General features: G+C 39.9%; 1 protein-coding gene across 1 annotated transcript; it reads right to left on the minus strand.

Moving 5' to 3' along the window:
• Nucleotides 1-1701: 1701 nt before the first annotated feature.
• On the minus strand, nucleotides 1702-2507 carry LOC143852391 (uncharacterized). The gene is made up of 2 exons (XM_077361773.1): nucleotides 2099-2507; nucleotides 1702-1991 (listed from the first exon to the last, which is right to left on the minus strand). The coding sequence occupies exons 1-2, from the start codon at nucleotides 2505-2507 to the stop codon at nucleotides 1702-1704; spliced, it is 699 nt and encodes a 232-aa protein (XP_077217888.1).
• Nucleotides 2508-16192: the final 13685 nt, after the last annotated feature.

Raw genomic sequence — 16192 nt, forward strand, 5'->3', positions numbered from 1 at the left:
TGGGATAATTTTCTTCATAAGGTCTAAGCTGTCGTGAGGCATAAGCAATAACTTTACCATCTTGCATTAATACACATCCCAACCTCTTCTTAGAGGCACCACTATATACTGTAAATCCCTTGCCACTGACTGGTAGGGTAAGAATAGGTGTGGTCACTAATCGGTGTTTCAGCTCTTGAAAACTCTCATCACATTCATTTGTCAATGAAAAGTGAACTTCTTTTTGGGTCAATCGGGTTAAAGGGGCAGCAAGGCGGGAAAAGTCTTCTACAAATCTTCTATAATATCCTGCTAGTCCCAGAAAACTTCTAATCTCAGCCACATTGTTCTGCCTTTCCCACTTTACAACTGCCTCTATCTTCTTTGGATCAACTGTAATACCATCCTTCGACACTATGTGGCCCAGAAATGATATAGTGTCTAACCAAAATTCACATTTCTTCAATTTGCCAAACAACTTCTCATGCCTTAACACTTACAACACTAGCCTTAAATGTTGCTCGTGTTCCTCCCGACTTTTAGAATACACTAAAATGTCGTCTATAAATACACGGCAAACTTATCCAAGAAGGGTCTAAATACTCGGTTCATCAAATCCATGAATGCTGCTGGAGCATTTGTCAAACCAAATAGCATTACGAGGAATTCATAGTGCCCATACCGAGTACGAAATGCCGTCTTAGGAACATCATCTAATTTTATTTTCAGTTGGTGGTATCCCGATCACAAGTCTATCTTGGAGAACACACCAGCTCCTTGAAGCTGGTCAAATAGGTCATCTATTCGGGGTAAGGGGTATTTGTTTTTCACTGTTACTCGATTCAGCTCTCGATAGTCAATACATAGTCTCATACTCCCGTCCTTCTTCTTTACGAATAAGACGGGAGCTCCCCACGGAGACACACTGGGTATAATAAAACCCTTTTCAAGCAACTCTTCTAATTGTTCTTTCAATTCTTTCATTTCAGTTGGGACCCTACTGTAAGGGGCTTTAGACATTGGGGTTGTACCAGGTGTCAAATCAATAGAAAACTCTAGCTCTCTATCAAGAGGTAGATCAGAAAGGTCTTCTAGGAAGACATCAGACAATTCTCTTACTATTCGTATATCTTCAATTTTCAATTCCTCACTTGAAGTTTTAATTATAGCCGCCAAATAAGCTTTACACCCTTGCCTCAACAAATGACCCATATGCAAAGCAGACACAAATTTGGGAGTAGGTCTAGCACCTCTCCCCTCAAAACTAAACTTTTCCTTACCAGGAATCTGAAAGACCACAGTCTTTTCGCGACACTTTACAGTAGCATAATGGGAGGACAACCAGTTCATCCCTAAGATCACATCAAAGTCATGCATCGGCAAGACTATCAACTCAACTAGTAGTTCTCTTTCTCCTATTCTGATTGGGCACATTCTACATATCTTATTTGACATCATACTTCATCCCACAGGAGTACTAACACTCAACTCGGACTCCATATGCATAGTACTAATATCATGAATGTCAACATATCTAGCTGAAATGAAGGAATGGGTGGCACCAGAATCAAATAAAACATGAGCAAAAGAGGAAGCAATAGGTAAAATACCTGCGACCACGGTGCCAGCCTCCTGCGCATCCTGCTCTGTAAGGGTAAACAAACGAGCTGGGGCTCGCTGTCCACCTGTCTTCTGCTGTCCGGTAGAAGGTACGGGTACATATCAGCTCTGTATGGTTTGAACTGGTTGCGTCGGCGCTCTCGTAATCCGAGGCCCCTGAACTGTCTGAGCCTCATCAGCCAGAATCAGACACTGTGCAATTTTGTGGCCTTTCTCACCACATCTAAAACAATCCCCAAGGTTCCACCTGCACTGAGCATCTGTATGAGCACCACCACAGCGGGTACACTTCGGTTTGTCATTCTGATTTATCTCTGTATTAGCACGACGTGCTCCAAAATTTCCTTGATTCTTAATCCTTGCACCTAACCCTGACTGTGCAACTTGGCTGCCTATATTTCAGTTTTCGGGTGCAAACCCACTGTTCTGGTATTTTTGTTTCCATTTTCTCTCCTCCTCTTTTTCTTATTCTGTAGGAAATTCTCTTTAGATTCCTTACTGATCATCTGAAACCGTCTTGCCCAATCCACTAAGTTATTATAATCTTCAAAACGGGGTCCTGTGATCCCCTTCCGGATATACAGGGCAAGTCCCCATTCGAACTTGTTTATCTTAATGGTGTCAGTAGGGACAAGCTTAGGAACATACCTTGACAATCTGTCAAACTCAATCTCATATTCTTCCACAGTCCTGTCACCCTGAGATAGTTGAATGAAGTCCCTCTGCATCTGATAAAGTGTACTGTGAGGGAAATATCTATTCAGAAAGTCTGCCCTGAAATCTGCCCAAGTATAGGGCTCCTCTATATCCTCATTCAATTGTACTATCCCTTCCCACCAATGAAGGGCATTTCCTTCCAACATATACTCAGCATATCGAATTTTCTCCACATCCCTTACACAGTTCATAGCCCTAAAAGCTTTCTCCACTCAATAAAGCCATAGCTCAACATCTTGCACATTGGTGGTACCCATAAAGATCCTGGGTGCCAATCTCATGAATTCAGTGATCCCCTGTGTCTGATGAGGACTGTGGACCCCGATCCTGAGGACTAGTGCGGAGGACACGAGATCCTCTGCAATCCTCAAAGAACTCCACAATGTGAAGGAAAGCTCTACCAAGGAACTCTCGAAACGGTGCCACCCTCATAGCATAGCATGAGTGGCGATAAATGAGATACCTCTTGATCTAAGGATAAATCCCCAAACGAAAACGTACCTAAAATAAATCAGAGTCGCCATCTATGGATAGGCCATGGAACCCCAAAAACAAATCCTCTGTGCAATGGATAACCAGAAATATATATGTGCTCGTGCCTGGTTACGAATAGAAAAGGTCCGAAGAGCACCCCAATTCGTCCGAGTGCAAGCACTTGGTCTCTTATGCCATTTTCATTAACTCTAAAGAATTTTGGGCAAATCATGTGAAATGGAAACAAATATCCCCGAGTGGACGTCTACCTAATCATGCATGACCGGGGATGAAATAATAAGCACACAAAAAATAAAATAAAGGATGTGTCACCTAAGCACAGCTAGGTTATGAGTGACATGCCTAACTAGTGGCTAAGTTCTGGTGGACAAACACATGCATGCTACCGCTAAAGGTATAAGGTATGCGCATGAAAGTAAGAAAATACAACAAAATATACAACAATGACAACACAACAAATCCTAAGACTCTAAACGATTTAGCCCGAGCCCTTGGATGGTCTGATGTTCATCCAAAGAAGCCTACGTATCCCCGCCTCCACGAGAATCAAGGCAACGTAGTTCTTCGCACCTATTCTAAGCTATGATGCCTAAGACAACTAGACCTCTGTATCTTAGACTCGACCTAAAAGACCGGACTAGTTATTAAAGCTTCTTGAGCGATCATTTAGATTCGAGTGAATTGTGGATTTTAGGACACCCTATATATCCTAACTGAATGCAGGTTAGCCCTAAGCTAATGCAGGTGGTTCCTACAACCTATGTGTAACTAGGCTGTGCTTCTTAAGGAAAACAAAGGGCGGACTAATGCATCCTATTCTAGTCATCAGTCGGCGATGTGGATCGCCAGCTGACTGGACGGAGGCACTCCTATAACTCTAGGACAAACCCCTAACTCTAAAACAACCACAAACAAGCACACAATAAAATAAAGACTAAGCCCTGACTCTAAAACTCTCTATCTAGGACAAAGTCGTAACTCCAGAGGAAGATTTTTCGAAAACAGGTTTATGAAATATTTTTGTACTTTTTTAAAGAGTTTGAATGATTTATTTACAAAGTTTGGCTGGACTTTGGATATGGATTCCAACCTGCACTACGTACCTCGTGGAAGAGGATCAAGCCAACGTAGTTCGAAACGAACTCTCCTACTACGCTCCTAAAGCTTTAAAGCACTTCAAAATGACTTAAGGTTTTTGATATTTTTCAACTGTTTTTGAATTTTAAAATATTCAATTGTTTTTTGGTTTCAAATTTCTACTGTTTTTTGAATTTTCAAATATTCTAATGTTTTTGTGATTTTAAATGATTTCAATGCTCTCGTGATTTTAAGATTTCAAAGGTTTATGAATTTTAAAATTTCAAATGTTTTCACCCTTTTGGTCAAAGGCCAAAGGGAACACACAATGCAACACCCTAGGGTAAAACCCTTAGGGTAAAGGGAAAATCCCAAATCAACAAACTAGTATCTCAAAACAAGATGTGACAATCCACGAACAAGTAAACAAGTGTCCCAAGAACAGAGAAAATGATCTAAAATCCCAAGTAAAGCAAAGCTCTAATAAGACTGTGCTAGTCTCTAATAAAGAAGAATGACTATAACTCTAAAGGAGAAGCCCCTAGCTATCAACACTAAAGAATGGGGGCAAATGAGTCAATGACTCTCTAATAACGCTACCAACATGAGAGGGGAAATAAGTCAAAGACTCGCTATTAACGCTACCAAGAATGGGGGCAAATATGTCAAAGACTCGCTCTAGAAAAAGGGGTACTCTAACATGAGGCTGGGTAAGCCTCCTAAAGGGGAAACTCTTCTAAGACAAGGCTTATCTCCAAGGGAGAATCTCTTTAATGAGACATAGTGTGTCTCCTAGTGAGGGCTCTAGATGACTCTATAACGGGTAGGGGAAAGACAGACTCCTTATGACTCTATGAAGGACCCTAAAATGGAAGAAATACCTTAACCTGCGAAAGCTCTAGGCAGGAAGGGAAGGGGTTGGCTCAAGGAACATTCTGTCATAGCCAGAACCCCAAGTGAAGGTTTCCAAAAACCAATGACAATGTCAAACGCTGTGAAGAAACTCCAACTCCAATGAAAGTCTCGGAAACAGGGGAAGCTCTAAAAACCTGAGTATTGACTGAAAACCTGAAGGGGAGAAAAGGAGAGAAGAAAGGAGGGGCTCCGAGTAGCCTCATCATGGTATGATTCAAAGACATGAAATCAAGGCAACATTGGAGTTTCTAACAAGGTCTTATTCTTTCCTCCTTACGGGTGAGAACATTGAGAAGTAAAGCTCCAAAAGAAATGAAGCCGCAAGAATGGCTCCTATTCTTGATTCCTTATAAATACAAACCTCTCAATCAATGCTCGAACCAAAGCAAATAGACCCATAAAAGTGAGAATCACCATTACCTTGCAAAAGCTCTACTAACTAGAACTTACATATACCACAAAAGAAAACTTTAAGCCACATCTCCAAACACAGAGAGAAGGAAACCAAAGTTATTTTGCCAATATGCCAACAGCTTGGACCCACACATAAATGAGAAAATCTCAATTGGTTTGCAAGTACTCCAATTTCTGCCAAATCAGTCATGGGATTATCATTTCCTTGCTGAGAACAAATCAAGGAAAATATGGACTTTGTATTTTATGAAAATTCCAATGAAAACCCTATATTTGTCTAGCAATTTCTTACTCGAATTCAGCATAAAACACAAGAAAATCGAAGGAGCAACCTGCACACAAAGTAGCATAGACCAAGAATAAGGCATAAAGAACTTGATGGAACCAACTTTACTTACAACAGGATAATGCAATGGACAACAGCTCCTTAATCCCTTGGGGTGTCAATTAGCAATGGCGGAATCGCTAACGGGTTGAGACGTTGGTCACGACGACAACGGAGCAGAAATAGTGGCCAAAGGTGAGGGCTGCTCCCTCTTCTTCTTCTTCCAATTCATACCCAAATGGACAAGAGGGATAGAGATGAGGTCTAGATTGAAATGGGCTTAGAGGTAGAATTTGGGATCTAAGATTTACAGAGGAAATAGAATTTGGTCTCCGATCTTTTCTTCCTCCTAGCTTGATCTGAATTTCAGATTGATTGGATTAGCCTCGGCCTTCAAATCATAGCGTTGTGCTAACACATTGGATCTGCTCCTTCTCCTTGCTCTTCTCAGACTACTCTACATTTCAGTTTCAATTTTTCTTTCAAATACATTGGAAGACTTCAAAGAGATAGAAATCCCCAACTACTCTTTTACTTCAGACAATATCACTCCCCTTTATCTCCTTTTGTAACACTCCATCAAATTTTTCCTGGGATTTAAATGGTAGTGGTTCGTTACAGGGCATATGACGAGGGAGGCAAAATGAATGGAAGGGAATCAAAATGGGTTTCAAATCAGCAGATGGGAACAAAGGGGAATGGTTTGGGACCTAAAAATTTTTTGGTGGAAATGGGTTTACGGGTTAGGAATTAGGGTGAACGGGGTTAGGTGAAATAGCCGGAAATTGATAGCGGGTGAGCGAAATTGGGCAGAATTACCGAGTTTAATCGGGAAAGATCGGGAAAGAGAGAGATGGCTGACGAGCTATGGTGGTAGATGAAGGGGATTAAAGATTAAAAATGGTAGAAATGAGGTATGGGGATGAGATGGTGTTAATCGTGGAGGCTAGGATTGGATCTCCGGCAAGGTTTCCGGAGGAGAAGGCCAGAGATGGTGGTCGGATGTGGTGGGATAGAGGTGGAAGAAGGTGGTGGTGAATGGTCGGATTTAATGGAGGAGGGTATGGAGTTGAGAGGGGGTCGAGGATCGGATTCAGAGGGAGGAGTGAAATTGGAGGTTGATGCCGGAGATGGTGGCTCGGTGGTGGTGGGGAGTAGAAATGGAAGATGATAATGGTGGTGGTGGATCGGAGAAGAAGGTTTGAGATGAAGGTAATGGATGAGGTAGTTGAAGGTGGAGATGATGGCGACGGTGGAGGAGATGGTGATAGGGGCGAGAATGGCCTTTGCTCTCCCTCTATGCCTCTCTCTTCCTCCTCCCCTTGGTGGCTGCAACCATGAGTTCTCTGTTGGGAAAAAAGTAAATGAAGAAGCCTCTTCCCCTGGGAAAACCCTAGCTCGATGACATATAAAGGGGATTATATTCCCCCCCGTCCTTCTTACTTGGACAGCCCTATTTAATGCATTTTATCACTTACAATAAGGTGGCTCGGCTAATATTTGGGGTGAACATAAGAGAATAATATATTTGCTCTCTCTCTTTCATGGACAACTCCCTCTCGGATAATTCACACTTCTTTTGCAACAAGGTAAATGTACTTGTACTACCATGCCTTGACAATAACATCACTCATTTTGGATAGTTTACCCTCCTTTAATCATGAAAATGATTTATTCAGCACCCTCTCTTACTTGGACAACCTTTATAACATGTTCACTATGAATTTTCTATTCATGAGAGATGGTTCAAATAAAAATAAAAGAAATGATATATCCTACTCCTTTTCTACTTGTAACCAAACCTTTTCATCTCTTTTCAATGGAGTATCTTGATGCAAAATAGACATTAATATCTGCACACCCATATTGGACGAAGGCACTAACCTAACTGTCTTTTCTCCTCTAATTGATTTACAAGTTGATACCGACACTCCTTTGCTCCGATAATGCACCACCCCTCTCGCAGTACATCGCTAACTCAACTTGTCCTACTAGGTAATCTTTTTCTTTCTTTTTTTTTGACGATTTTTTCTGAAATTTGGCAGGGACCTGCTTGGGACTCTAAACTACTCTAGGGTTAAATTTGAAACTCTAGCTCATTTATTTGAATGGAATTTACTCAAACACATGTGCTAAGGGTTCGGTCAAAACGGGGTGTCTGCAGATGCCCCTATTTGGCAGAGTGTGCTTGTCACACGAATGGCAAAGCTGACTGGACAACACATTTTGGTCGGCCCGAAAACAAAGGGAAAACAAATCTTTTGGGTTTTCGGTTCTAAGAATGGTTTTCACAAGGGTAAAATAGCAAAAAGACTCTTCAATGAACTCTGACTCAACAAGCATTGGTGAGATAGATTCTCTCTGACTCTTATCTCTGCAAAACATATCATATTTGGTGAAACTACTTTTCACCTCAAGCATTCAAAACAATGGTGAAACTACTTTCAAACAAACATTCAATATTAAAAGGAAGACTATTTTCACAAACATTTAAAATAAAAAAGAAACTACTTTTCACACAAACTTCATAGAAACTACTTTTCTCTAATCCTTTATTCATGAGAAACTACTTTTCTCCAAAATCTCTATCCATAAGAAACTACTTTTCTCCAAAATCTCTATCCATAAGAAACTACTTTTCTCTAAAAACTCTATATCTGAGAAACTACTTTTCTCCAAAAACTCTATCTCTGAGAAACTATTTTTGTCCAAAATCTCTATATTTGAGAAACTACTTTTCTCTCAAAAATTCTATCTCTGAGAAACTACTTTTCTCCAAAAACTCTATCTCATGAGAAACTACTTTTCTCTAAAAACTCTATCTCTGAGAAAGTACTTTTCTCCTTAAAAAAATTCTATTCATGAGAAACTACTTTTCTCCAAAAACTCTATCTCTGATAAACTACTTTTCTCCAAAAACTCTATTTCTGAGAAACTACCTTTCTCTTTCAAAATCTTCATAACATTGATAAACTAATTTTCTCTTCTAAAATCTTCATATCATTGAGAAACTACTTTTCTCTTTCAAATTTTTTTCATATCACGAGAAACTACTTTTCTCCAAAAACTCTATCTTATGAGAAACTGATTTTCTCTAAAAACTCTATCTCTGATAAACTACTTTTCTTCTTCAAAAATTCTATTCATGAGAAACTACTTTTCTCCAAAAACTTTATCTTTGAGAAACACTTTTCTCTAAAAACTCTATTTTTGATAAACTACTTTTCTCTTTCAAAATCTTCGTAACATTGAGAAACTACTTTTCTCTTCCAAAATCTTCTGAACCACGGGGAAACTACTTTTCGCCCAATCCTTCAATCAAAGGGGAAACGACTTTTCGCCCAATCTTCCAATCAACGGGGAAACTACTTTTCGCTCAATCTTCCAATTCACGGGGAAACTACTTTTCGCCCAATCTTCCAATCAACGGGGAAACTACTTTTCGCCCAGTATTTCAATCAACGGGAAAATTACTTTTCGCCAAATCTTTCAATCAATGGGGAAACTACTTTTCGCCCAATCTTCCAAACGAAGGGGAAACTACTTTTCTCCTAATTTTCCAAACGAAGGGAAAACTACTTTTCGCCCAATCTGAAATCACCGTGAAACTACTTTTCACCAGGCGATATCTATACAGACCATTGCTGAAAATCAATCTGTTTAGCTATCCGGGTAACTCTGACTCCTCTCTTTCAAGGTAGCGAATCACCCAAGATTTATATGGTCCTACCAAACAGTTCCATATAAATCCACGCAGATATACCTGACTCCTAACTCTTTAGGTAGCGGTACATTGCGAAGCGATGATTAAGCAAGTCACTACTTGACATTTCACTGCTAATCATCTCGGTATTCAAATATTTGAGGAAACTACTTCTCTCCCAAACACTCAATACCAAGGCGAAACTACTTTTCACCAAGCAACAATTAAACAAACCACTACTTGGCACCTCACCAACTAGCAATCAAAAGATTTTTTTTTTCTTAAAAAAAAATGCCCCTTGTTTGGGTTTAACAAAGAAAAAGATTTTTTTTTTTAGGCCCAAAGGGCTGCAAACATGATCGATGGGTTTACCGATCTTTTATCGATTTCACTGATGGAAAAGATATCTCCTGCCGAGAAAAATGAGAGTGCATGATCATTGCTGAAGACCAGACTCGAAAAACTTGATAGAATTTTTGGGTATTGATTCTTTTAAAGAGAGGAAAAGCATTCTGCTCAGATTTGAAGATTGCAAAAGTGAATTCTAGACTCCGCTGGGGACTAGATTTTCTTAAACATTGACTCTTTCAAAGAATGAGGTCAATTGAGGAATTTGTAAGTTTAGCTCGTGAGATGTGATCAAGCTTCTCTTGTCTCTATCTGCTGAGAAAATCTATCTCAATTATCAACATGTTTGATATCTTTTATGACGCAAGTAATAAAAGATGCCCCTAATATGATTACTTCCATGACAGGATTCATAGGAGAGCAAAAACAGGATAAGCAAAAAAGTTAAAGCTTACATGGGTTTTTTCTTTAGTATATGGGTAAAAGGATATCCACAATGGCTGAGGATGAGAATTTTTTCTTTCATTGCTCACTACTTGAGGCTTGATGCCTCTGGCAAGTTTGAACCAAATGTGTCTTGCCCTTTCCTTGATTTCCAGACCAGGATCCACTTTGAATTCTCTTCACATTTCAAAAGGTATACTCTCGCTTTTCCAGTGCCAAACACTTAGGATTTTGAGAGAAAAAAGGATAAAAATAAGAAAAAAGACTTCCAAAGACTCGATCAAAGAAGACTCGAATTACTCAAGGGACTTGACTCACTTTTGATTCACCCTTAGATAAAATGTGTTATTTTGTTATGGTTAGGCTAGTCACTCTTAGAGTACTCTCGAAAACAATGTCAAGAGGCTCTAAATTCCTCCATCGGGACATCCGTCATGGTTATTACCCCCTTTGGGTTGCTCGGTTTTAATGCTTCTAGTTTAAAAAAATATAAAAGCAAGTCTCGCCAACACTACTTGGATTCCGGAATCCTACCCTGTTTCGAGGTTGCTTCTCCGTCGCCTTGATTTCTCTCTTCAAAAGAAGTCACAACTTTTGCTTTCCAAGTTTTCAGTCTAAAAGACTACTTGTCTCAATTTTTGCTTTCCAAGTTTTCAGTTTAAAAGACTACTTGTCTCAACTTTTGCTTGTTTCACCAGATGGACTTTCTAGGAAGGCTTGGGTTCAAAATGGTGGGATATTTAAAGTTCAAATGATTTGGACCGAATCTGGTCTTGCCAGACTTCCTACGTACCCCAAAAATGGAGGATCAGGTCTGCATAGTTCGCTTTGGGGTTTTTCAAAGAATAGTTTAGCATTTAGCTTCAAAATTTTGAAAGGGATTTTATCCCAAGGTTTAACCGAACCTGAATTAATCAGGTTGCCTATGTATCACTGAAGAGTTGGGGATCAGGTCCGACGTAGTTCGAGTGCATAAACACCCCGGGTTTATAATTTGGTTAGAAAAAAAAATGGTTTGATTTAAATTTTTGGCTCAAAGAGTTTACAAAACAGATTTTTAAACGTTGGGGTTTTGCCCATAAAAGTTCAAACGTCCAAGGATGGCCTCCTGGTATATTTGGCATACAAGCTCTTTTGCTTAAGGTTCCAAGACTTTGAATTTTTTTCGAGGAGTTTGACGGTATGTCAGGCAAAACTTCAACCACTGCGCTCCACTCCCATCTCGAAGATCTTGAATTTATGCTCAAGATTCCACAACTCCTTGTCTCTTGTTTTTTTTTCACTCCATTTCTTTTAAATGTTCTCTTTCTTTTGGATACTGAGAATGTCCTCATTCATGGAATATTCTACCTCGAAATCATAATGAAAATACATAGCCCAAATTTTTTTTTTAGGGCTCAAATTTATGATACAACTTCTTTGCCTAAAAGTCTTCTCTCAATATCTCATCAGCTCCGCAGGATGTCTGATGCTCATCTCTTTAAAATTTTACTCTTCAACTGGATGTCTAAAGCCGATGAAGTCTTGCTTTGCTCAACGACAGGGTATTCCCCTGGTTTATCCTTATAGGATCAAGCAAGACTACCTCAAACCCCTCTAAACAGGTTTAACAGTTCTTCGGGCTCCTCGGGAGATAAAGTTTTGCCAATCCATCTTTCCTGAATTTTGGATTTCGATACCATTATCAATGGCTTCGATTTCTTCTTCAAGTGGCTATGCTCGACGCTCTTCCTCTCGTTTGACTTTTTTCAGATCTCGAGAGAAATTTCGTCTGCATTCTCATTCGAGAAGGGTGTCTTTAGTTATTTTAAACATTAGATTTAAGAGTGAATCATAAGAGCATTGATAACATTGAAATCAAGTTTTATTGAATTGAAAACTTCAAGTACATTGATAATTCTCGACGCGCCTCAGTGGGCTCTACATCAGATTTGACAGAAAACAAAACACTAACTCGATGAGAAAACTGATAGTCATGACACTTTTTTTTGACATTACAAGACTCACCAACCTTCAACACAGGAGTTGGTATAAACTTGATGGAAAACAAATCCTAAAACAAGATCTTGACATATGACTCTTGAAACATAGCACTTGAACGGAGGCAAGGAATTGGCACTGAAGTTCACAAGTAGCACGCTTTCCTCCATGATAATGCTGGCTAAGAAGTTCGACCTTGGTTTAGAAACCTTGGAAAGGGTGGTCCTCTGAAGTCCTGTTGACTTGGCCCAAATTGTCTTTGAAAACCTGCTGGTGACATCACCTTCTCTGCCTGAACATTCTCAAGATATTCAAACTCTGACATTTTTTCTTTTCCCTTCAACTTATTCCCTGGCTCTGGAGTAACATAAATGATGGTATCTCTGGAGGGTTGAATGGTTCTTTCAAGTGTCTTGTTCACAAAAACATAGATTTCAGCGAGAGCAGAAGAGTCTTTCTCTATCCGGTTCTGGATTGCATGTTTCAAAGCTAAACAATTCTCCGTCAGGTGACCCGGGCCTCTATGATACTCACAGTATTGATCCATCCTCCAATTGTTGGGGAATGGTTCAGGCACAGGTTTAATATCTGGAAGTCTCAAACAACCTTCACTGACCCATTTCTTCATGATGACTATAAGAGAACATGGCATTTGGGTGAATTCTCTTTCCCGTTTCTGACCCATGTTTTCTTCTACTACCAAAATCTTCTTAGGAGGTTGGTGAGAAGATCCAACATTCTTAACCTCCCTCGGAGAAATGAAAGGCTTCTTAAGAAGTTGGCGAGAAGGTCCAACACTTTTAACTTCCTTCGGAGCAATGCAAGGCTTTTTCCCATTATGCAAATCAACATATCTATCAAGGATTAAACTCTGAACCGAGGCTTCTTCTGTCATAGTACCCATATCAACAAGTTGCTTTGGAACATAATCACATTTAATGGACAAGTGCTGCATCTGAATTTTCATCTCCCTTACTTCTTCAGTTAGCATAGCCATCTGACCAAAGAGCTTGACCATCCAGTTTTCTATTCTGACAAGTGTAGTCCTCTCAACGGATTCTTCTACAAATCGAGTGTTTGATGGGACAAGTTGGGTCTCAGAAATAGGGCGAATGAGTGATGCAGGATCCAAGATTGGTCCTTCAGTAGAAATGACATTTATCGAAGCTAGTGGCAGAACAACATGAGTATCGAAAGGCTTTTGAGGAACACCAGGCTCTTCAATAGTGAGCTCGTCTTCATCAATCATATCTTGCACTTTATGCTTCAGAGTATAACATTTATCAGTCATATGACCCGAACCACGATGATATGCACAAAAAAATCCTTTCTCCATTTCTTAGGCAGGGATTAGGTAGGACTCTTTGTTTAGGCAATTCGATCTTGTTGTCCTTGATCAATCTGCTGAGAATGTAGGATAACGAGCAAGGAAGCGGAGTAAATTTTCTTGTTTTCTTTTCTGCTGATTCTTCCCCTTCCACTACTGTTTTGACTGGAGTCCTAACAGAATTGACATTATGTACCTCCTTTGGCACAACCATAGGTCTTTTTCCTTCTTTGATATCAGATAAAGTCTTAGCCCTCGGCCTTTTGCCAAAGCATCTTTAGTCTGGGTTCCCGTTTTTATCAGATGGTCAAAACTTGGGTAGTGCTGAGGTGCCATAAAATGAAAATACGGTGAAGATAGACTTTTGATCACCAATTTAATCTGGTCTTCCTCAAATAATCTCTGACTTAACTGTGCAAACTTCCTCTTCCATCTACGAATAAAAGAGGTGAAGGTCTCCTGAGGACCTTGTTTCAACTGTTTCAGATCTCTCTTGGTAACTTCGTTACCCTCTTCCATTGAAAATTGTTCGACAAGTTTGTTTGTTGTGGCCTCCATAGTTCTGACTTCTTCGGGTTTCAAGCGCAAGAACCACTGTTTTGCGATTCCCACAAGGGACACTGGGAATAACTGTGCCATCTGCTCGGGGTTGAGTCCATATTGTTGGGAAAGCTTTATGAACCATCCTATATGACTCCGAGGACACCCAGTCCCATCATATTTATCATAAACAAGGGTTTTGAATTTGGGTGGCAGAATAGCCTCAGGGGGTATCATAAACTCAGAAATATCAAACTTCTTTGGTCTCTGAAATTTCAGATTCTCTACATCTTGAGCCAACTTTTTGAACTTGTCATACATCTCCTTCTCCAACCTATCATTTATCTCTTTCTCTTTACTGACCATAGGTACACAATATTCTTCAGCATATTGTTCATCCTCTAAATTGATTTTAAATGGTGAAACGATTGGTCTATTCGAATCTGGAGATGCAACTCGAGGAGATTGCGGTACATGCCCTCTAGAAGTAAAAGCCTTGTCATTACTCTGAACTTTCAATTGGGTAATCTCTTCCTTCATGCTCGCCATGTCGCGAGTAAGATTTTTCAGCATCTCTTGAATGGCTATCATTGGATCAACTGGGTCAGCCATCGGGTTAACTTCTGGTAATTCAAACAATTCAGACAAAGGGAGTAAAGGTATTCTCGATGAAGTGGGAGAATCAAATGAGTCTAGATACCGAAAATGGTCTAGACCAAGCAGGTTTGGCTAGGATGTCTTTTTAGGAACGGTGATTTACACTCTTTAGAATCCTGAAATAGAGGTTAAAACACCATGTTAAATGGATGATAACGGGGATAAAATATCTTGTACAAATAGAGACAAAAACAATCCTGAACATGTTTGAATTACAAAACAGGTAAGTCAATCTATGAAGGTCAAAGAAAGGTAGGCATTGATAACATGACCTACACCAACAGGATCTCAAGGAACTTTCAATTTATCCCTTTAAGTCTTTTTGGGATATGACTGCTCTCTTTTAGGGTATGAAAAAGTTAGTGTGGACCCTGATCCGAGAGAGGCGGGGGACGGGCCCCCACACTGAAGTCTCAGGATCATCCATGTGAATGGAGAGCTCTACCAAGGAACTCTCGAAAGAAGTGCCTCTCACAGCATGAGTGGCGATACAAAGGGTGAGATACCTCTCGATTCGGGGACCAGCCCAGATTCGAGGCATACCTTAAACAAAGAAGAGTCGCCATCCAAGGAAGTGGGCCAAGGATCCCATACTATGCTCTATTGCAACAGATAACCAGAGATTATAAAAGAAAGGTTCGTGCCTGGTTACGAATTTGGAAGGTCCGAAGAGCACCTCGTCCGCCCAAGTGCAAGCACCTGGTCTCTTATGTCATTTATTCATTGATTTTGAAGAGTTTTGGGCGAAAGTCATCTGAAATGGAAACGAATATCTCCGAGAAGACGTCTATCTAATCATGCATGTCTCGGAGATGAATAATAAGCACACATAAAAGAAATGAAATAAGTGTCGCTTAAGAATAGCTAGATTATGAGTGTCATACCTAATTGGTGTCTAAGTTCTGGTGTGCAAACACATGCATGCTACAGCTAAAGGTATAGGATCTGTACATGCAACACAAATCAATTCTATACATGAAAATAAGAAAACACAGCAAAACATGCAACACAAATCAATTCTATACATGACTGGACAAGACAAATCCTAACTCTAATGCGACTTGACTCGGACCAAGATGGCCGTCCATCCCAGCTGCTCTACGTATCCCGGCCTCGGGAAGAATCGGAGTCAACGTAGTTCGATGACCTATTCTAACTACGATGCCTAACCATCTAGAACCGCTATCCTAAACTCGATCCACTAGACTCAACTGATTTTTAAAAGCTTTTTGTACGATTGCTTAAGTTCAGGTGAATTGTAATTTTCAGGACTTTATATGCCCTAACTAATGCAAGTTGATTAGCCTTAAGCTAATGCAGGTGGGCCCTACATCCTATGTGTAACTAGGCTGTGCATCCTAAAGAAAACCATTGGCTGACTATATGCTTCCTAGTCTAGCCCTCGGTTCGACTAAGTGTCTAACCGATCAACTTGAGGCCTCCTAACTCTAGGGACACTCACACGACAGGACACACCACATCAATATAAATCAAGACAGACTCTTAACTCTAAAACACCCATATATCTAGGACAGAATCCTAACTCTAGGGGAAGATCTTTTTGAAAAAAGGTTTTAAAGGATTTTTGTATTTTTGAAAGTTTTGAAATGTTTTATTTTTTATTTTATTTTTAAAGGTTTGGCTGGACTTG

Source organism: Tasmannia lanceolata, unplaced genomic scaffold (genome assembly GCF_043159265.1).
Source record: "Tasmannia lanceolata isolate RefF3 unplaced genomic scaffold, GAP_Taslan_0.1 ptg000019l, whole genome shotgun sequence".
Lineage (NCBI taxonomy): Eukaryota > Viridiplantae > Streptophyta > Magnoliopsida > Canellales > Winteraceae > Tasmannia > Tasmannia lanceolata.

Excerpts from the sequence above, each read along its gene's own strand:
- LOC143852391 (XM_077361773.1), bottom strand. The coding sequence starts at position 2,507 with ATGAACTGTGTAAGGGATGTGGAGAAAATTCGATATGCTGAGTATATG. Across the intron at positions 1,992-2,098 it reads AAGACGGTTTCAGATGATCA|GCAGCCAAGTTGCACAGTCA; the intron begins GTAAGGAATCTA and ends ACTGAAATATAG.